Here is a 24,051-nt window from a genome sequence, read left to right as displayed (position 1 = left end):
AGAAAAGCTCTGCGCTCTACACACAGCTTTTTTTCAGTGTGATGTTTTCAGCCAGTCACATTTACTTTTCTTAAAGTTTGAATTTTAAAACAGCCGCCAGCATTTTATTTTTTTCAGTTTTCTTTGAAATTTTCAGCCAAATACTTCTGCACAGGCTTTAAGATATGGGTTGCATATGAACCAAAGGGTATTAATATTATCAGTCTTTCGTAAAGGTTTGAAAACCTTCCTCGTTTGATCATGAGTTCGATACAAATGTGCAAAAACTCAAATTGCAGAATCTTCCCAACTTTGATATGGGATTTCAAATAACTCTTTTCATAATGTTTACCTGTAATCACAATAATAAGAATGTAATGTGGAGCTTTTAATAGATTTTAAGCAGATGTCATAACATGAAATCTCAGCCGTGCCCCTTTTTTTTTATTTAGGAAGCTTATATTTGAAACATAGGCATAATAATTGGATGCTTATTCAAGTATCTTTTGATTGCGTGCGAGTTGTAGCTCAGTACTTTGGTAGAAGTCGGCTTGAAAGTAGGACATACAATGCTGGCAGATGGTTTCTGTGAGTTGTACCTGACCTCATGTGCTCTGGGTCGGCATTTTGTGATCAAAGCTCAGCAGCTAAGCTCTGCCTGGAGAAAGATATGTTTTAAATGCATCGCCATCAGCCACTCGCATGCACACACAAATATGTACGTACACAGGCACGCACAGTCACTCACACACACAGGCTTCACACTAAGAGATACTCGTGGAACAGCTTGATGTGCAAGAGACACTCATACTCAGAGTGTGGGAAGTGTTATTGGTTTGTGCGCACCTATCATGCAAAAAAGTAACGTAATCGCTCGTGACAAGGATCGCCAGAGAAAGAAGAACATGATTGACGGAGGGTGGAGAAAAATAAAAGCAGAGGATGAGGAGGCAATATAGAGGCGAGCCGAGGATGGTGTTGTTGTGGAAGGGGGATAGGAGCAGTGATGAAGAGTGCTGCAGTGTCATTGATTTTAGAGTGGTTGTTTTGCAGTAATATTGTTGTGATGCAGATCAAATAAAGAGTAGCAAATAAGACACAATCACCTGTGGTCTCTCTTTCAGGAAGGTCAAAGTTGAGGATGTTGTTTCTCTCTTAAACACAAGGACACGCTATCGCAGCAAAGTAAACAATACAGAAAGACCAGTGAAACTCTTACTCCAGAGCACACAATTGAAACCAATGGTCCCCGTTTGGTTTGAATGAAGACAGGCAGAGCATCTTTGTGGGAGGCCCCAACTCGTCATAGCAGACACCTGGCAAACGGGCTGCGTTCCAGCTCTCTTAACGTTCCGGTGGCCCGTGGGCGGGCCCACCAACTGTGCGCTGGAGATCGTACTGTTCATCGTCCATCTATTTATAGTTAGGTACTAGTGTTGTATGTTTCTGGAAACCTACGATTCTTGTGATTCTAACTATCCACTCCATTTCAAGATCGGACCACCACAGCAGCTACAGGCAACGTTTATGCCAGACAACAACAAACAAACAAACGTTTTTAAAATCAAGCCGACTCACCGATGACGCTTCGTTTTGAGCCACAGGTCATCACATTCCAATAAAAACGGTCTTGTTACGTCGTAAAAAGGTCCATACGATCCAATTCAGTAAAAGATTTTGTCCAAAACACGTGATTACATCCATAAATATCCACAAACTGCCGTTTCATTTCAAATCAGCCGGCAGATATGACAAAATATTTCAGAAAAGTAGCTGTAAAAGCCGTTCTCTAACCTTTCAATTGACACCAAATGTAAGCCAATAGGAGCAAGATATCCTTTTCTAAACCCACATTAGCCAACCAGAGTCAGCGAAGAAGAAGAGGGCTGACCAACTTCTTTTGGCTACTGTGCTCTTGGGATGCCAGATAAGTGAATAAACCCGCAATTTCACTGCGTAATGACAATCTGTCGATTTTAGTTCATTTTGGTTTCAATTCGTGGAAAAAACACAATAAAGGGTTTATGTTTCAGTTCCTTTGTGTCAGCAATACTGCAATAGTGAATGTGTGTATGATACCTCTGTTTCACCTTTCATTAGGGCCTAAAATGGAGTCTCCAAATGGCCTTTATTGGAAAAACGCCTAAACATACCCTTAGTAAAACATGTGTAAAATCTTAATTTCTGTAAAATTATAATCTACTTTTTACTTGGACTAGGTAAGGCTTTATGCTATGCTCCCATTGTGTTGTCCAGACCATAAGTCACAGCTATAATCATCTGCAGCCATCTATTTCACAGAAATATTTAGGCGAAAATAGAAAATCTTGTACTTATGTGTGTGCCAACTTATATTACTCAATGTCATCAGCACTTAAAGTGATTCTGACTGTTGGGGGGGAAACTTCAGAGTGTTACCTTTCAAAAGAGACCAACACCATGCATTTACTCCAAATGGTTCTCCTACAGCTTTCAATTTACTTTGGGTATGTCTGGATAGGCGTTTTTCGTGAATTTTACAGGAACGCTAAGAGGTTTGATGCTGTTTGAAGTACATTTTCTGTATTGAACTTTTAGTCAATACGGTAGCAAATCAGCGTGTCCTTTATAAACTGAATGCACACTACCTTTGTGTAATCAGTCTCGAAAAAATAGTATCTTAAAAAGGCATTTTTTGTTGCAGGATTATTGCATTATATTGCATTATATGCAGTTGTAGCTTTGGTTGTATCCACCTGTTCTACCTGCTCCAAAATCAAAATATAATTTTCCTTTCACTTGTATTGGCCCATAAATAACTTGTTTACATCCACACAGCAGAAACCTCCTGCATACAGGACAGTACCAGGGCCTACTATGAATCTCAACACTATGTCTTGTTATACAATGTATAAGTAGTAGTGAAAATGCCCCAGAAAAAGCCTCATTAAATTGTTTCATGCAACAGGAAGCTTCTATTGCAACTGAAAAGCTGCAATCTATCACACACTGTGCATTGTAAAAAAAAAAAGAGTCATGATCTCAACATTAATGTGCAAACTTGCATTAATTTTATGCCAAGGGCTTGTAGAAATGGCTTTGTAAATGCAGAAATTGTGCTAACCAAATCAAGTGGTGCCGATGACTTTTTAAATGAGTCTCCAACATCTTAATCCACTAGTAATGACATTTTGGTCTTCAGGAATGTAGACCCCCGGTCCTTTAGGCTCAAGTTAGATTTTATGAAAATGATTAATGAATCACTTCACTTCTCTCCTATTAGTTTAAGTGAGTCCAACCGATGTTTAATATTATACAGTGCTTTTAATGGAGCCATCGGAGCTGTTCATGCATCAGAGAAACCACAGGTGTTGTGTCACCTTCACCATTTTCACCTGGAGTTTCGATGTATTTGTTCATACTGATACTGTATGCAGCTAATGCAGCCAAGTTAGGTCTCGCATCACAAAAAAGAAGAGAGATTGATCTCTATGTTTAGACATGAATGTGTGCTGGTAGTATTTTCAACTTTAAGTCATGTTCCTTGCTTCTGACGCGCAGGGCTTCAAGGTGCATTCACGGTCCAATGATACATATTAATTTAAGGCATTACTACCAACGGATTATGTGATGACCTCTACAGTAGCTGCATTGTGCTACATTCAGCAGCTCTGGTGGTGAGAAGGAAGCCTTTAGTCACGGTCTGAGCTATCTGCTTCTGTGGTGGGTGGCTGCTGGACTGTTTGATTGGACAGCGGTCATTTGGTGGGCTCACACTGGAGGATAACGACCCTTGCAGAGTCCATCAATAGCTGTCTGCGACTTTGCTCCTCCCGACTGACTCCAATGTGCTGTTTATGTTTGTGGGAGAGAAGAAGAATGCAAAAAAAACCCAGACAAAGCATGAAGCCTGAAACGGAGAGACACACCAGGTGTACTCGCACATGTGCAGACGTGGGTGAATGTAACCGCCGGGTTGTGTTCAAAGGCAAGCGACAGTTGGGACTAAAATCTTAATTATCCTGCCTTTTTGCTATGGGGGCAGATTTTCTAGAAAAATAAATTTGACCTCAGGCAGTATTACAGTTATGCTAATTATCCGTCTGCAGTGGGAAATGTAAAATCCAGCTCTCAGTGCCTTTTCACAGCAATTTTAATTCTGTAGTCTTTAGGTCAGTTGGCATCTTTTTGAAAAGTGAGTCTTCAGTTGGAGCATTGTGTTTTGTATTATAGGAGTCAGGTCTTTGCAAGAAAGAGAAAGAAGGAGAGAAGAGAGATGTGTCTCATTGCCTTTGCAGGGTAAAGGCTAATCTCCCTATTAGCATTACAGTCGTCATTATAGACGGACACGATAATCCACTGTGGCACACATTTCCATACACAGGAGTGACGGTGCTGCATGCTTTCCTAATGCATTGGGATGCCTGTTACTTAGAGTGGCAAGAAGCCTTCTGAAATTATTCAGACCTAAACTCAAAATGTGTCACGAAAGACTCCTCAAAGATAATGGGAGTAGACAGCAAGGCTTTAACAAGTATTTTATCTTATGTGTGTTGTTCAGAAACAGGAATGTAATGACTTCCTCCATTAATTCAGTATATGTCTTACTATACTGAATTAATTAGCACTATAGGAAACACAGGGGAATTATCAGGGTTGTCCCTCTTCCATTCTATGGTGCCGGTGCTGCAACTAAGGGGTTTGGTAACAGATTAATAACACCAGAAGAGGTTTGCAATTTAATAAAAAACAGTTTAGCTAACTAGCTAATGACTATCCAGAAATGAACACAAACACATGTATGACTTTATTGATAGACTTCCAGTGAGACTGCAGTTTTATTAATTTTCTGCCACTCCCTCACTAGTACAGGTTATTAAAAGGTTGCACTGATCTGGAATCTGATAAACTAAAACAGCCCGTTACAGCTTCTATATGAAGTGTTGAAATTGCTTTAGGGCCTTTCTTCCCGTTGCTATGTGTGACAGAGTGACAGATCATTTGTTTCACTTTATCTTTATATTCTTCTGCAGATCACTGACTGACATAGTAACACTTGGGAGGAACAAGGTTGTGTATGCATCTTTATGCATCTTTATGCATCTGGCAGAGTTGGACATATTTACACCTTTTCAACATCTGTCCCACTCTGCTTTTTAGCACCGTGGCACTAGAGAGGGCAATGCTGCTCATTCGGTCCACTGGGATGTGATTCTTTTTTTTTTATTATGCTAAACTAAGATGGTGAATATGGTAAATGGCCCCATTTTTTGTGAACATAAGCATTATCATTGTGAGCATGTTACTGGCATTAGTTAATAATTAAGTATACTGACATTAGTGTTAAGTTCAAGGCACCGATGTACTTCACCTCACAGAGCTGCTAGCATGGCTGTAGACTGTCTCGTTTAATATTTGTAGCTACCTTCTTTGAACATTTTAAATGGGGTAACATTTTCCCATCAGAAGTTCATCTTAAATGGATGGACCCACTGGCTCTTTCATTGTTGCAGGCTTCATGGGTTATGTCAGTCAGGGCTCAATGGGGAGCGAAGGCATTCGGTCCTGCAGTCGTAATTACTTTTGACGGATGGATTATAATTGTTAAGAACAGCGTCTCCTGTGTGCATCTACATTGAAAGTGAGGAGGTTGTCCAAGTGAAGGGGGAAGTGACGTTGGGATTCTCCTCATTCATTTCCATTCATCTGATCGCCTATAAGCGCTGTCTCATTTCAAATCACACTTCTTCTCAAATTGCTGTAAAAAGGGTTAAAGGCCTTTTTGTGGAGGCACACGTCAGATGTTTTTTGTTAACCCAAGAGAGAGGACAAGAAGATATTTTGTGGGTGCCCATATGTGTGCATTGTGCACTACATTTCTCAGTGAATTTACAGTGGACTGTAACGTTTAATCTCACAGCACTGAGGTCTTCCCCTGAGATCTTCTATGAAGCTTTGGAAGTTCTCTGTTTCTAATCTCTTAGGTTTTAAAGTTAGTAGTTAGTGCTAGTTTGTAGTGCAAGCTTTCATTCCAGATTTCTTTGCAACTTCAAAACTAATGAAATGTACAGACGGTGATAGCCTACATGTTACAGATGTGGTCTTTAGAGACTTTGGGGAAAGTTAAACACCCTCTATCGCTTCCCAAATATGTTTTTCTTTCTTCCCCAAACCTCAGCTGCACCATTAGAGCTGCTTAGTGGCTGATATTTAAAAGACAGTGCTTTTGCTCCCCAGCACTAGGCATTGCTGAGATGCTGTGATGTCAACCTCCCCTGAATCACTACAGGTTTGAGGTCTGGGAGTCTGATCAATACATCTCTGGGGGAAAAGGTCTGGGTAGACCGCTGATGACTGTGATGAGAAATACAAGACCTCAAGACTCAATAACACACAACGCAAAGCAGAAGGGTCAACCTCTGTAGATTATAGTGTTTCAGGCCAGGCAGAATGAGCATCTGGCTGCTGTGTTGTTTTGGAGTTATTTCAAGTGGAGCGTGCAGGAGAGGCTCTGGAGGGGAAAGAGCTGCAGTGAAGGTGTCAGCTGTTTGGCTGAGAGACCTGTCCTTAAACTATGTGTCTCCTTGTTTTCGACACCACTTTGTTACTAAAAAGTCTGTCGGGCAGGTGACAGACTGCACCAACCAGCATGTTTCCTTTTATTTGGACACATCAGTTGTGAGGTTACCAGCTACGTCACTTTATGACATATATTTGACTGTGTAATTATCTGCAAAGTTAGCTTAAAAAATGCTTTTCAATTCATTTTGCAAAGGCTTGTGATTTTTTTTTTTTTTAGAGAATAAACCTTTATCAAAATGAAGCTTTCAGCATTTCAGCTCAAGAGGCCCATCCATCTGTTGAGCAGGATTATTTTTTAGGAATGTTTCCCATTCTGTTCATGCATGCACTGTAGCTCCAACTGTGCAAAGTGCACACTATCTGACCTTTGCTGTCGATTCGGCAGCAGAAGCTGGTTCCTGCAAACACCTGCTGTTCAAAACTTTCCAGCTTCCGCCACTTCCCGTCATAATGAGATTCTTCTGCCAAAATGTTTAACTTTTTTTAAAATGTATTCATGAATTGCTCAGTTATTGCTTAGTTTTTCATCCCAGCCGCTCATATATTTGAAGACACAATAGTTCTTGGAGAAAAATGACAGGAACATTGTCCCAGTTGTCCCAGTCACAGAAGTCATTGGTGCCACATCAGGCGATTCTCAGCTGAAACAAAAATCCCTGTCACCACATGAAACATGGCAGTTAATACAAGGTGTATCCCTGAAGCTCCTTCTTCCTACCTGCTGCTCTGCTGCAGACTGGTTGTGCTGTTCACTCCCTCCATCACACCCCCCCTCCTGTGAGGCTCCTGTCTCTCTGTTTCTGGAGGCTTTTCTCTTAAAGCTATGTCTTCCAAATCTGCTGCCAGTGTCTGCTTTGCTCTGTTCTGACACCCCTGAAGTGTGATTGTGCTCCCTCCTGAATCATTAGCAGGCTGCTGGAATTCATGCAGGGGAAACCCCCAGAGAGCAGAACCTGTAGGCCTATCGCCAAATATTACGGTATAACCTCTTGTACAACAATTGTTTTAACTTCATAATAAGATGTATAGTTCCTGGCTGAATCTAGGTTAGACTTTCTAGCAGAAGAGATAATTACATTACAGCTGGGTTGCATCACTGATGCTGCTGAAGAAACACCACATGTCAGCTGTAAAGGAGGTACAGTAGACTTTGAATTGTACTGTATAATATATTAGAGACCTTGTGTGTTATCATCTCTATTCTTACATTATGATCTTATATATTCATAGATACACAATGCATGGGTCCTATGGGCACTATTTTCTATGTTCACAGCCTTGTTATTGGCTGATGAACCTGATGCCTCCTTGTTGATATGGATACCATTTTACAGGATGACAGAAATGGAAATGTCCAAGTTACAGCAAATGTATGCATGTCACATAGCATTTCTCGTAGTAAAAATGATAAGCAGTCAAGTTATTCAAGTAATGTAAGCTAATGTAGGTCAGTTCATTATCTGACTGTACTAATCTCATTCAGCAGTCACAGCGACCTAAAAGATGTCCACAGAGTTCCTACATCAACACGTCTTTGAGCTTAACAGGGTTTGATTTCCTCCTCCTCTATTGAATACAGTGAATAACTGGTCATGTCCGGTCTATGTATTTTACTTCCTCTATTATCCGCGACGGGAGGATCATGCAACGGTCGCGTGTGTGTGCGCGTCCGTCCGTCCATTAGTCCATTCGTGACTGAGTGTGCTGGTAGAAGTTCATGTCCGCTCTTTAACATGATGATTAATTCAACACATTGCGTGCTTATTTCCTTTTCACCCTCAAACAAACTTTATTTAAATAGTGAGTTTCACTTTCAGAATTTTTTGTAGTTTTTATTATGGAACAGTGTGTCCCATGAAGATGCCAGATGTTGACATATGGCTGTGCATCACACATATTTTGCTTCTCTAAACCAGCAAACATGGGGAAAAAAGGAGAGTAGCAGAAGGTCAGACACATGGAGCAGGCGTCGTGCGGTGAAGGTCAGGAATATATGTGTGAGCACGCAGAGCGAAAAGAAGCAAACCGTCACATGAGCATGAATAAAAGAATTGCATTGAAGCCTAAAGACAGTTTGATAAATGTCAATGTGGCTCAGCTGGGTCCTGTTCGCCCTCTCGCAGACGACCACCTGTACTGCTTTCCGATATTGCTTTCTGTCATACTCCAGACATTTTAGGTTTTTGGGGTTTAGCCAAGCTGTCTTCAGTATAAGTCACTTTCAGGCTGCCTATGGAACTAAGGAGCTCCGCTAGCTTACGCTGCCTCGTCTCCTCCTTGGTCAGGGGTTGTTTATGTCAATGTGAACCCACAAGGGAAGAGAAAATATGTATTTTTAGTCTAATTATAGATCTCAGCCTACTTGGGCCAGTACACAAGGAGAGAAGAAATGCTGGTCGACTGAACATATTGTGATGCACACCTGATAGCGGGCTTTGTGGGCACTTAAACACTGCCGATATTAATCTTTATCATAATTGTTATAAGTCGTCTGTGTTTGTATTGCATCTTCCAGAGACGGTGTTGCTGATTTAATGAAACTGATATGAAAAAAAGTAATGACAGATGGGTGGAGTAAGGGTATGAGGTGGTTTCCAAAAGACATTTTCTAGTTCACTTCCATTCAAAACACTAAGTTCATCCATCAAGGGGCAGCCAATGAGACTCAAATGAAGTCAATAGGATGTATATAGCTCTAAATAACTTTCAATGTAGATGAGGAATAATTTGCTATGTTATAACGAAAATTACGTTTGCAGCCCCAAATTGGATTTACCATAAGAGGATAAGCAATCCGATTCCATATCTGCCTAATTTTATCTTTAACATTTGATTTGCTCAATTTCTCCACAGAGAGAGAGAGAGAGAGAGAGAGAGAGAGAGAGAGAGCTCTGTGTTGCTAGATCAATACTCTATCAATCAGTGCTGAATTAGAGCTCAGTCCCAGCTGGCTTTTTGTCTTCCTGTTGGCTCCGGAGGCTCACTGCTCTCCACACAGGCCTGCTTCGAGATAAGGGGGTTGGAATCAACAGGAGAAATGACTTACTCACTCTAATTCACATTAACTGTGGCTATACAATAACAGAGATATCCATCCATCCATCCATTTTCAATACCGCTTATCTCATTAGGGTCGCGGGGGCGCTGGAGCCTATCCCAGCTGACATAGGGCGAAGGCAGGGGACACCCTGGACAGGCCGCCAGTCCATCGAGGGCACATGTAGGGACATACAACCATTCACTCTCACATTCACACCTATGGGCAATTTAGAGATCAATTAACCTGCAGCATGTCTTTGGACTGTGGGAGGAAGCCGGAGAGCCCGGAGAGAACCCACGCTGCCACGGGGAGAACATGCAAACTCCACACAGAAGGACCGCTCCGACCGGGAATTGAATCCCCGGCCCTCTTGCTGTGAGGCGACAGTGCTAGCCACTACACCACCGTGCAGCCCATAACAGAGATATATTAAATGTAAATCTGAAAAGGGCAGTTCTGGCAAACCTCAACACTCAAATTAGCCTCATTAGATTCTATAATCGTCCGCAAAAGCAATTTCAAGAACAGCTTGTCCCAAGTCTTGTTGATGCCATGCTGTATTTTGTATGCTACCATGGCATCCTATTAATTTGGGAAGGTTTAATCATTTGCATGGCGGTTTATGCCAACAGGATACATTATGTTTCCTGCTTTGACATCACTCCCTACTTCACTCTGAGCTAATGAGGCCATTTGTCTTCTCATGCCCAGGAGTATGTGCTTATCACTGCATTACCTATTAAGCTTATTGTGGCCTCCAAATGGGAAGAGCTGTCATTAATATCCTTCATGGTAAAAAAAAAAAAAAGGTTTCTTTATGGGGTTAGTGAGTGTGTGCGCACGTGTGTGTGTGTGTGTGTGTGTGAGAGTGTGTGTGTGTGTGTGTGAGAGTGAATGTCTGTCTGCTGCTCTGCTCTTAAACATCTGAATGATTGAGGGAGCTCAGTTCAGGGCACATTAAAAAGTAAATCCAGGAGCCTTATTCCAACACATACATATTGATACTATGGTTTCATCAATCCATCAGAGTTTTTATGTTTCCTAGTTGGTATTCTTTTTTGGGACGGTCTCTGAAAAAAATCCCTAAAACATTATTTGTCAAATTGTTATTAAAAATGCAGTATTCATCATTGTAATTGCAAAAACATCTATTCACAAATATGAATACAGAGACATATCGTGGTATTTCCTCTAGCCTCCAATTCAGTTTGAGAAACATAACGATACCTTGTATAAACTAAAAAGCAGTGGATTTCTTTTCTGCTCCGACATCCTGGTGACAGTCGGTTAAAAGAACAGACCCAGAAGTTGGTGACCCTGAGCCTGTCCTCCTTTCCTTTCATTTTTCTTTTAGGTAAGATAGAATATCTCTATCTCTATCTCAGTTTGCTGTGACTGAATTGTGGTAGAGAATTGTGAAAATGTGTAGAGCATCACACATGTTGTGAGTGTGTGTGTCATGTTTGAGTATGCACATGTGTGTCAGAGAGAGGCAAGTGCTCCGTGTGGAGCTTTGACACCACATGATATTCATCCATTCACACCCTTTCATACACATCATGAGCGAGTGCATTCCTTCACTGATGGCAGGTATGACACTGTGTATGTAGTGTGCCTCTCGCCTATCTTTACATTACATTACATGTCATTTAGCTGACACTTTTATCCAAAGCGCAATCAACCATGAGTACAAATTCAGAACAAAAAGAATCAAGAAAGTACAATTCCCTTAAGAAAGCCAAACTACAAAGTGCCATTTAAGTGCTACTAAAGTGCTACTTTCTTTATTCAAGGTATATCTTCTGATTGAAGGATGACCCGCTCTACAGAAGCCTTATTGTTAATGATATTAGCCTTGTTGATGTTTGTGCAAAATGTGTATGGTCTATCTGATTGCCTTAAGAATATGAAATTTTAATTCCTCAGTTCAAAATGTTAATATATCTGATTCTTTGATAACAAGTGATTGGCACAAATCTGTGTCCATTGAAAAATACAGGGGAGAATGTATTTACAACTCCCAAGGAGCTTTTTGGCACATACATTCAATAACTAAGCTCAAAATTTGTACACCGCTAATGACGGATTGAAAAAAACTGGATTCATTTTGTGTTTTGTTCACAAATTCAACCAGGAAACGTTCTGAGTTTGCGATCTCGCTGCTTTTGCCACCTCCGTCTGACTCCCTCTCCATGGTAACAAGGGCCGAGGATTGTGGGTGTTTTAAGCCATGCCAAACTGACTGATTTGATTTCTCAGCAACAAAGCTGAAATATTGAAAGCTGATGGCAATTTCATAAACCTATGTGACTACTGGTGAACTAATTGGAGAGTCCCTCATCCTTAAGTGTTAAGTAATATCTAGGATATCACTAGAAGAACATTTTTAATACAAAATGGGGAAAATACTGACCAAACAACCGACCTACAGACTGACATTCCTGTAGAGCCACAGCGATAGCTTGGTTAAGAAAGTTACATTCTGGTTAACAGCTCCTCAAGGCAGGATTATGCAGATAGAAATGCAGTTTTTCCACCCTGTCACCCCTGAAGCTGCTGAGGAAAATTATACATCAAGTCACGTCAGTGTTGAACAAAACTGACCTCTCCATATCTGATAATCGTGTCAAGCACAACAACAACCTAATGTAACCCATCCTGTACATCTACCATGCACTCCCTCATGATCTGCGTGAAAAGGATTAGAAGCAGTGAAATGTTGACAACATCGGCCCCAGAGGAAAAAGCTCCAGGTGGGGTTGTTGAAGCGTGGAGCTCCTTCCCACAGAATCGCCTTCAGAAGACATAACATGGCTGTGTGCACTCCCCTGTGCAGGGCCCTCATTTTCTCTGTGTCACATCCCATTTGTAATGCTCACGATAGGTGACTCACACAACACAGAATCGCTTTTTGGTTTCTTCTTAGATATTTCCGAGATGCACCGGAGCTCTGTCTCTGTGTAAAAACCCTACCGCTTACTGTGTGTGTAAGTGTGTGTGAGTGTGTTTACCTGTACAGCCATCTCTAGGCGTTTACTCAATAGTAATATTGCCCGTTTTTTATTTAGTATCACACTTTCCATTAGGATTTAATCAAGCATTGTTACTGTGTGTGTCACTTTCCATCTCTCCTGCTATTACTCACCTGCTATTTCTCGTCTTTCTATCGAAAAAAACAAGAAGCTTTCTTTCCTCTCATTCTCCTGTCACGTTTCCCCACCGGCCCCCCACAAGCCGAACATTTTAAAACCTCTGCTAATTAAAACAGAAAGTCAATCCAAGCAGATGGCATGAGCTGGCCTAGGTAATTATTGCCAAGTGAACCATGGCCCCTGTAGACCTCCATTGAAATGAGTAGAACGCTCAGTTGGATTGGGTAGAAGAAGCTCCGACTCTCTGAGAGAAACTGCACACTGTGCACATCTGACCTGCAGAGGCCACGAATCGGATGAATGGGAGCTTTACAAGGCCTTTCTCATGACATCTAATGAAGTCTTCGGCATTGCGTTCTCAACTTCCCTCATCTCTCTTTTTATTTCATCTCATGGGAGTCCGATTAATTCATTAATTGAATACAAATTTGAATGTGTTGTATCTTCCAGGATTTTTAGAATCATATGAATCTAATTATTCTGCTTACTTTAAACTCTGTATTATGCCTCAGGGTCTATCTTGTTTGTCTCTCTCTCTCTTACAACGCCACACCCACTTACAGGAGTGATAAATAGGTTTTGAAAATACGCATCCCTTATGCGAGTACATGTGTTATTGTGTGTGTGTTGCAGGAAACATAAATTGAGCCCACCACTAATGAGTTTATACACTTGAGAGAGGTGTTAGTTAATAGGATGTCACAATCCTCGTTTGCCCCATAATCATCTTTCTTCACCTTTAACAAAGGCCTACGTTCCTGCTCTTTAATGACGAACCAAGTGGTACTTAAGCTGCACTTAATGAAAATATACACGTTATCTAAGAAAAACAACATAACAAATGTGCTTATTTTTTCGTGGTGACAAAGTCGAGGCGAGGGGTTTAGAGAAGAGAGAGATCTGAAGGGACGAAGGCCGGAGGGGGAATGTTTGTCTCAGTAGTTTATTGGGGTCAGTTCATTACGTCTTGCTGAAAAGGAGAGAAATAATGTTAATTTACATCTTTAGAGTGAAATTAAACATTGTGGTTACAGGCTCCGAACACGTTTTCCACTTTAAACACATCCTATTAGAGCGACACTAGAAGACATTTCACAATGTATTTTCGTAGCGTCAACAAGCCAAGATGAGCCGATATCAGTTTGACTTTGGCAATTAAACAAGATTTAGAATTGGAGGCCAGCAGTTTCTAAAATGAGTGCTTCTCGGTGGCAGGCTTTCCTGAAAGAATTACAATCGCATCATAGATAATGTGGTGACCCATACTGTAAATATGAGAATTACATTTCCGTGGGATATTATGCACGTTGAAAGCCAGAACGTTGTAAGACAGAAGGGTGAGGGAGCTGGACATGTTCTCTTGTCACAGGTTTATTACATTTACAGGTTTACACTTTGATTGACTCACTGAAATGAGCTGTGATAACTGAGATGAGACGGGCTATATGTTGATCAGACACATGATCAACATATATTTACGTTAAATTAGTCACGAGAGGACATTAATACAGCATTCAGGATTTTTGGGAGAGAAAGCCACTGCAAACTAATAATGATAATGTACAATTGTACAAAGTATAAATGCTATTTTGTGTGATACCACTGTTTGTCTGTTACCTCCTTAATAATCAAATAATTACTTTGATTGCTTCTGTTGTACTTAGATGATGTTTACTAAGGTAAGGATAGCTGGATCACACATAACAAACTTATCTGGAAACTCTCCATCTTGCTGAAAAGATTTAATTGAATTCAACACTTTAACATTTACAGCAACCAAGTTAGGCCAGCACAAATGTCCATCTCAAAGGAATGCAGCTAAAAAGCAATTATGACATCCGATAGGTGTGAGGGCTCTAGTTAACCATTAATAAGTAGTACTGATGAAGCATACTGGCAGCTCAATGGTAACTGCACAACTCAATGTGCATGTCAGTGTCACAAACGTTACGACGTTTTGCTCTTCTATATTTAGTCCGTACCATCTTTCAAACCATTCCACCGTGACAGCAGTGAATAAGGAAAGATCTGCACGTAAAAGTTACAACGTCTATGTTGTAACTAACGGGTATGGTGCAACCCGCTTTTTTAAAGTTGAAGTATAACTCCTTAAACTAACACTGATACTTTTGATGCTCTTTAGGTCCAACGTCAGCAAAGAGCATCAGTTGAAGTGAGAACAGAGTTAGGTTAGTGTCAGCGAAGGCTCTTGAAGAATCACTACCTGCTCTCCGTCCTTACAGCCCCTCAGCTGAGCTTAAGCTCCCTGCACATCTCTAAACGCTATATCTAATTTGCAGCATCAGAGCCAAGATGGGGCCAGTTTAGGAACAGCTGTGACCGTGTAACAACACCAGCCCAGAGAGCTGAGCTTAGGGCCTTTAAGCCAGTGATTTATTAGACTGTACTGCAGGTCCTCTTAGACTAACAGGCCTCTGTCTGCTTCTGGCTCACTGGCCGAGCTCGCAGCCTCGTTGCTACAGTGGAGAGTATTTTTTGAGTGTGTTACTCTTTCAACACAGTGGGTAAGTACGATTTGAGTAGCCGCCGTCATGAGCTCTGGGCCGTGACGTGAACGTTTTGATCATTCTCAGTTTCCATCTTAAAATGCTTAGATAGACTCTCTCCTGGCAAGTTTTTTTAATTTCGAATTCTCTGCATGCCTGACGTGTTTATCAGCCCGTGGCCTTGCTGGGTTGTAGCTTTCCGTGGTAAACAGGTTTAGGAGTTAAAAGGTTTAAAAGGCTCTCTGTGCTTGCGGTGTTCAGCAATCGGCATCCATTTAACTGCTGTGTGATGGAAAACCTGAAAGAGAGGTTAGACATTTGGAGACGAGCAGATGAATGGGAGGGGAGCTGGAGACAGCACGTTGAATAAGAGTCAAGAAAATAGGGAAATGATTAATGAGAGGGCTGTCTCTGAGTAGTGTGAGTGAAGGTGAGCCTGATCGCTGACAAGAGGGATGATTACCGGCATTCAAATAATGTGACCAGTTTCATGACAGAGTCATATCGTTCTCGTCTCACTGATATTCTCTGTCTGTGTCTCTGAGCAGCCAGGAAGACATGTGCCCCCGCAGAGTTCGCCTGCTTAAATGGACAGTGTGTCCCGGGACGGTGGAGATGCGACGGGGAACCAGAGTGTCCCGATGGCTCTGATGAGGCGGAGGAGACCTGCAGTAAGTGAAACCATTCAGCTGCTCACACCAAGGACATATTTAAAGGATTTTTAAGTCTATTTTAACTTGGGTCTTTTTGCTTTGTTATGAAATCTGCTGCATGGTTTTAACTCTTCAGGTTTAAGATCTAAACCACTGTATTTGGAGGTTAAACTGGAATTGAGTGCACTCATAATGTCAGTTATAATCCCTCTTTGTATAACGAAAAAACGTGCATTTATGCTCAGTAATATGTACATTAGGTTAAAGTTGCACAAGGATTAAGGTAGATGGTTTGGAAAAAGATCATATAGTTCCCCTTTACTTTTTCTTTCGAATATGTAAGAATGCTTGTGTGTCTTCTTTCTTATTCAAGGTCTTTTTAGAGATGTCCCTGCGTTATCAGAGCTCACAATCAACATTATGTTATTATTGATAAATAATAATTAAAAAAAAGATTTAATTTCACTCTCCTGCAACCTGTATTCGGGTTGCTAATTTACCTTGTTATCTCGGCTCCAGCTGCCATTCAGCTGCCTCCCCTGCCTCCACTCGCCCACACACTTCAATACTCAATGCTGTCTGATGGAGAGTGCATAGAAAGGCCTCGACTACCTCTCTGCCAAGCTGTTAGAGCCGAGGATCGCTGGCTGTCTCACTGGTAGCCTGTGCCAGTCTAGCACACCCACACACAGGCTCTGATGGGGGTTACTGTAGGTGAGCTGATGCTTCCACAACCAAGCAGGGTCTCAAGTGTGGGAGGCTTGAACCCGTTATTAATTGTTTTCTTTATTTCTTAAACGCTCATTTCGTTTTCTCCCATGGCTGCTTGCTATCTGTAACCCCAAGAGAGAAGCAGGTAGAGCTAAAAGCACTGAACTGATGAATAATGATGTCCTGGGAAGAAGCACAGAGCATCCAGTCACTGGAGTATTGCTCCAGAAATCTGTCCTCCTGAACAGACGTTTCAACCCTACAAGGTCTTCTTCACTGTTATACATTATGTTCAATGAAACAACAACACTCTGCCTCTACTTGTTTTTAGTGTTGCAGCTGTGAAATGTATGCTGGGATACGGGACTTCAATCAGGGAGAGACCAGTTAGATAAAGAAAGGATGCATGTTTATGTTAACAGATGATATGAAATGATGAAGTCTCAGCGTCTTTGGCGCTTGGACTCTGCGGGGAGATTTGCAATTGAGGGCCGACTGCCCCGATCAGCAACGAGATAGATCCCCCCGTGGAGTCCAGACCTGATGGTGATGAGCTGATGGAATGATGAGTTGATGAAGCGGATGGATCCGTGGAGACTGGGCGGAGATGGGGAGGTGGAGGGGTGCGTAACAGCAGCATGAAAGAACTGAAGGTAGAGAGACAGTCATATTTAAACGAGACAGCAGCAAGATGATTGGCTAGCCGTGTTATTGTTTCCGTGTGCTTATTGGATAGAGGGGATCAGCTGATCTGCGCAGCTGGTGTCATGATTGACGGAGCGGAACAATGACAGCAAGTAAACAATGCGTGAGCATGCGTGAGGAATGATTGGCAGAAATGTGAGGAATAGATGCAGACTGAGGGGTATGGTCTTCCTGTCTGAACTTGCGCTAGAGCTCCATTTGTCTGCCCACTCAAGTTCACAAGAGCCCCCGCCCTAAGCTGATACATGTAGATGGTAACTGTTTGTATTCAAGAGGAGAACTTTCCAAGAATGACTCAGATACTAATGTCTTGGTTGGTTAAACAACCAATCATTCACTAGTTTGAAACTGAAACTTTTGGCCTACCCATCATTATAATGCTCTTTAAACCAATTTTTAACGTTATCGTGGGAAGGAATTAAATTGCATCATACAGTGCAGGAAATGAATCAAGAGAAAGCCAAACAAATCTTTCAGAGGATATTCTCTCTTGTTTTGGTCCATTTTATTGGCTGTGGATGTGTGCGTCTGTTCAATGAATAATGTAGCAGCCGAGCAAAGCTTGTGATGCCACCCCAGAAAGTTGAATGCGAGAAAGGAGACATAAAGGGACCTCTGAAGGATAACAAGTTTATATTGGAAAGCCAATTAAAGATAAATGAACGAAGGATTCAACTTGTGTCTGCAGAATGAGGAGATGTAGATCTGGGCCGAAAAAAAAGCCAGTTATATGGAAATCCCTTGTGTATTGACTTGATGTTGTGATGTAAAACTCTTGAACACCAACATTGAACATTTTTGTTTGGGTTTTTATTTCTATCTATCAATTTTTTATAATCAGGATAGATTATTTTTTTGACACACCTATTTTGTTTAAGTATCTTGAGGTGTAGAGAGATATTTTAATATATTTGTATCGTGCTGCAGGCACAATGGAAACATTATTGTCCTCCTCCTCTCGTATAAAAGTCAGACTATAATACAAGTAGTCTTCAATGCTTTGCAGCCCTCCTTATTATGTGTTCCAGATGAGAAGTGTCTAATTGAGGCTGTGTCCTGAAAAGAGGGGTTGCTAATGAGATCAACTTCATCACAGATGTCTTTCAGTTTGAGTGGATCCAACTGTGCAATAAGTACACCGGAGAGAAGAGAGACTCAAGCATGGATGTTGTGCACGTATGCATTTAGCATCTTAAGCAACAGCAACCAACCTACTTGTGAATGGCTCTCTTATCATCTATCTCATTCATCTCGTTTCACTGGTATCGACCTGTCTGTAACAGCCATTTAGTAAGATAACAAAGATATAATGAGAACTGTGCATCTGTCAGGGAAAACATCTTGCTGTTTTTGTTATATTAGCCTAAAAAAAAAAAACATAACTGACGTGAACATTTAGCATTCCAATCAGGGGAGCCAAATCAGATGAAGAAGAGCTAATTGTTTATTGTACGCAGATGACGTGTGATGATAAACAGGGAGATGTCTAACCGAGGGGTGTCTGCGCTGAGCTGCAATCAAAGAACCTGATGTTGGTGACTGATTAGGCTGACGAAATGATGAAATGATGAAACGATGAAACGATGAAACGATGAAACGATGAAACGATGAAACGATGAAACGATGAAACGATGACGTGATGAAATGATGAGTTGAAGACTGGATGGTGGACTGGCGCATGGAACAGCAACATGAAAGTGCTAAAAGGCTGGGAGAAAATCATATTTAAAAAGAGACAGCACCAAGATGATAGGCTGAGAATGTTGCTGTGCTACTGTGGGTAGAGGCCAGCTGATCAGGAGCAAGGGAGTTAGGAGGTAGCATGCATAAGAGGAGTGAATGGCAGTATATGAGAAATAAACTACAGGCCGTAGGTATATTTTTCCTGACTGAACTTACACTAAAGCTTCATTTTCAGTCTAAACTTCCACCAGTATCAGCATTTGGCTTAACAATCCCATGCAACACTTCACTTTATAGTCAAAAGCTCCCAAGCTTCATATTTATCAATTAAACTTTGCTAGAGTGATAATTGTGTTACCGTCTTAACAGTTGTGGGAAGGGCGGCATTTCACACAGACTGCATCCAATCTTTAACGTGCTAGAGATATGAAATATGCCATTATGTAAATAGAAGAGACCAGCGAGTGCACAACCGTTTTACACGGGTTAATTACACATAGCACAGCGTACATCTGAATGCATCATGCTCCAGTTAATGCTGAAGCCTGATAAGACAACCTGTGCTCTCACATGCAAACAACCCTCGTCTTGTTTTTCATTCTTTTTGCCCCCCCAAACTCTCCTGTACTTTCTGTCTATTCCAGTTACGCATGTGCACACACATACAGCCCACACATATTTGTGTACACACACACACACACACACACACACACACACACTTCCCACAGGAAGCTAAGGCATCTTGGACTCTGCTGTAGACATCTGTGCCACAATCATTCTGGCTCACTGAGTGGATTCCCAATTACACGCTGGAGTAGCGTTACACTGCTTTATTAAGAATTCAAATTCGGGCCACACTGAGCGAGTTACTCGCAAGCCCTGAAAAATTAATGACACTTTGGAGGGATGTGAAGTGCCAGAGCTCATAGTTTTTCTATTAGATTAATGTGTGATCATAGGAACTGGGCCACTGCAGCCAGCTGTGCAGGAGCATCTTTTCTCCTGGCCAGAGCAGTGGCATTTCTCTGGGCTCTTGGTTGCCCGAGTCCCTTTGTTAAGGATTTAACAAGAGAGGGAGGGTGTTAGCTCCTTGACACTTTCTGACTAAATTGCTGAGTTCAGCTCAGTTCTGCATGTCAGTTTGCCCTTTCTGCTTTAAAAAAAAGTTGACAGGCCTCAGGGAACTTGCAGTGTTTCATCTTTCTCAAGGAGTCTTTTATTATGTGAGGACATAACCCAAAACTGGTGCATATTTGGGAAATGTGGAAAAATGTGTAGTTTTTCTTTTTAAATCTGCCAAATAGTAATTTCAATCTGGTCTTCTGAAGTGATATGTAATGTGGATTATGGATATTCTTTCTGAAAGGGGTTTTAATGGAAACTTCTTCCTATAAACCTCTTTGTAGATAATGAGCCTCAACCCCGTTGAGCTTTTTCTTGGGGAGCTAAAAATAAAGCTTTGCTTTTTTATTGACTTTATAATAGAAAGATGTTCTTGGTAAATATTTTGCACTGCACATACTAAACGTTATATCCATGTGTGTTTCATTGTTTGGATTTCCTTTTATGTGGAGATGTGGGCTATTAAAGTCGGTGTTATGAGATGAACTGTTTGCAAGTAAATTGACTGTATGTAGGCTGTTTATTTCGACATTACTAATTAGAATAGCCAAACATACACACTGCTGTTGATGTTTCATTTTCTGTAACTTTACAGTCGATTGCAGCTCCGGATGACGGGGAAGTTTGAACAATAACTTCGTAACGATTAAATCATAAATAATCACAATGAATTCAATAGAAGAATGGCTCAGTGCCAGTACTTTCAATTAACAGCAAGACAGTGTTTATGTCCACTAATTGGGCTTTTCTAATAGTATTTAAATGGTTAGCACTGTGATAAACTGGCAACCAGTCAAGGACGTATTAATTGCCCAATGTCTGCTGGAATTTGAAAAAAACAAACACATGACAAATATTTAAAAAGCGGCACTATTAATCTGCTTTTATTCAGCTGTCACACTCGGGGAGCTCAGGTACATCATTTAATATTAAGTAAAGATGCACGCCACAGTGCATTAATTGCTTATGCGCTTTGCTGAAAATAACAATTTTCCATCTTGTAGTTTGCAAGCAGCAAGTGTTCTCCGCTGTAGCAGATCTATAATTCAGAGAGGAGGACATGGCCACGCTAACCCGGTTTAATGAAGCGGTGAATCTGAGTATGACTCATATTTTTGGAGCGCTTTGTGCCTTTTTTAGCTATGAGGCAGAGAGAATCCGAGTTATCTCATTAACCACCAGAACCCAAACATTCACCGACTCGGACCCAGATAGATGCTCACTTAGCCACACAGACTGTATCTCTAACTCTTATACCTCAGGTGGTTGGAATAATGGGTCAGAATTACTCAGATATGAGATTTGTGAGACATCAGGTCGTGTGTCCTTTTGAATGATCATTTTAAGCAATAACATGTTACTAACTGTAACTATATAGATAAATCAGGCTGCCACAATCCACACATAGAAGCTGCCAAGAACTAGCTGTAAGATGAATCACTCCTTTGCAATATATATTATAAATTAGTAGCTGCAAAATAGACATTATTTCATACTTTAGGAACTCATTGTGTCGTGCTACATTTGTCATGAAGCTGCAGTTGGTTATATCCGATCAGTTTCACACATTTTTTAGTTCCAGAGCATTTATTAGGCGTTCCTTTATCACCGTGTTATATCACATGCCCGGTGACAACGGACCCATTAAAGAGTCTCTCTACTTCTTCACTGAAAGCCAAGTTTAGAATAAAAGGCTGTCGGCAATAAGAAGGTCAATCGTGATGATCAAACGAAAAGTGAAGCTATTAAACCTGTCGAGGCGAACACCGCCGTGAGTGAAAGGTGATGAGCTCTAAACATATCTCCTGCCACAGTGGAGATGAATCCTTATTGTTTTACTCTGGTGCTAAACAACAGCCTGGCAGTCAGTTTGTCTGTGATTAATTGGCTTTTATTATGTTTCCTCTTTCTCAAGCAAAAAAAAACCCATTACCTATACGTCTTCATAAAAATCTGAGGTGTCACTAATCAATAGCTGTCCAGGCGGGCAGTGAGTTACCACTGCGTTGTCATTTTGAAGTTAGTTTTTCTTTGTCTGGATTCGGGGAGGAACAGACATCACGGTTCATTAAAGAGTCATACGTTAAAAGGACTGGACAGCTCGCTACAGTTGAGATTCTGCTCAAGTCTTCGCTCTGCCTGCCTCTCCTCCTTCTTCTCTTTCCACTTTGTGTGGATAGTTTTGATTTCGCTTGAGGATGAGAACCTGAAAGGTCACGCCGCAGTTTGTCTCCTTTTTTTCCATTCATACGGCATCTTGCTTGTGGCATGTCTCCGAAGCTGTCGACTGTACTTCTATATTCTCTGTCTCTCTATCTGCTGATCTGATTCTTGTTTTTTGTCAGGTCCTCCTGAGACATAGTTGGTTGAATTATATTCATAAAACATGTTATTTCCTCTCTCAAAGAATTCTAGCTCTTAGCCTCTTTGATCTCAGACATTTCAAAGCAATGTTCTCCGTACTACCTCCCTGACTGCTGTAATCATTCATTTCAACTAATCATTCCTTCCCGTGGTTAGTTTCTTCAGTCATCATTAAGCTCGTTTGCTCACTTAACACTCGGCAGCTGTGTCTGGAAAAACGTTTTACAGGGAACAGTTGTCTCTGTCGTGCATGAAGAATATAGCACTGACGACGCAGGCAACACCCTTTTCTCACACAAACTTCCTTACACATGAAACGGAAACAAAGGAAATGAAATGCCACTTTTATATCTTAATCTCGTACATTCACCGTGAGGGAAATGAAAGGCTAAGCCTTAGCTGGTATGTGGAAAAGGCTAACTGCTTGATCACGCCACTCATTTCTTACTATTCTGCTGCTGTTTTACTCACTGAAGGACATTGTTGGACAAATATATTTTAGTTTATTACAACCATCAAGAAGACGGAGTGTCAAATCATGAATTTCCACTAACATGTGGACATGTGGACTAACATGTCCACACACAGTTTACTACACACAGTTTGGACAGGGAATGTAATGGCTGTAGGTAGATGTCACTACTCAATATACAGTGATACAATGTTCTCTGCTGCAACAGCACTGCAGTGGTGTGTGTGTGTGTGTGTGTGTGTGTGTGTGTGTGTGGGGGGGGGGCATCAGCTATTCTCACTGCTCGGTCTCCCCAGCTGCCTCTCCAGCATTCCCTCCCCACCTCGGTACTGTCACCCCTCCAGTCTGCAGGGAACATTGCATCCTCTGAGTATGAAGCTTCATTTTTCAGCCCTTCAAACATTACATGTCATTTAACTGACGTCATCTAATGGCGGTTCCCTTATCTCTGACAGGCCGATATACCGTGTAAGTCAGTATTGGCTTGGTGCAGATCTATCTGTATGGACGTATATGTTGGCCAATGAGTAACAAGAAAATACACCACTCCTCCTCTTCATGCACAACACAAGCTCCCTGTTGCAGTTCTCATCCAGCTCAAGAGTCTGATGCTGGCCTACAGTGAAAGGAAGTGCTCCTATACCTCCAAGCCATGGCCAAACCCAACACTCTGGTCGGACATGATTGGCTTCCCTGTCACTCTGAGGACCCCGTGGTCGCTCATCTCGGTCAAGGCACTTTCCTGTTCTGGTCCCACAGTGGTGGAATTAATTCACAAATGAAGGACAGCATAGTCGGTCTTATTAATCACTCCCCTTTTCAGGCTCCACCTCGACACCTTGTGTCAAAATGAACAAATCAAAGAGGCAATGCAGTACTCCAAAAACAGATTGGAGGGGTACGATTCCAATTTTTATGACATCTAGTTCCTGTAATTCACTTTGGACAAAAGCGTCCGCCAAACCCTTTCACTATAGCACAATACCAACAAAATAACCTGAAAACAAATGAGATAAAGACATGTTTGAGGTCACTGTGAAGTCTAGGTTTTCTTAATATATATATTTAATAGCTAACATTAAGAATTCCTTTAAAATAAGTT

The 24,051-nt window shown here is 41.3% G+C and overlaps 1 protein-coding gene across 1 annotated transcript in view; it reads left to right on the top strand.

Annotated features, from left to right (window-relative positions):
• Positions 1–24,051, top strand: part of LOC117746262 (low-density lipoprotein receptor-related protein 8-like) — a 65,390-nt gene that overhangs the window by 8,051 nt on the left and 33,288 nt on the right. Inside the window, exon 3 of the mRNA XM_034555297.1 lies at positions 15,788–15,910. Coding sequence (XP_034411188.1) covers positions 15,788–15,910 — 123 coding nt within the window. The remainder of the gene's footprint in view (positions 1–15,787; positions 15,911–24,051) is intronic.

This window comes from Cyclopterus lumpus, chromosome 17 (genome assembly GCF_009769545.1).
Source record: "Cyclopterus lumpus isolate fCycLum1 chromosome 17, fCycLum1.pri, whole genome shotgun sequence".
In the NCBI taxonomy this organism is placed as follows: Eukaryota; Metazoa; Chordata; class Actinopteri; order Perciformes; family Cyclopteridae; genus Cyclopterus; species Cyclopterus lumpus.
The sequence above is the reverse complement of the archived record's forward strand: the minus strand, read 5'-3'. Positions and strand labels throughout refer to the sequence as shown.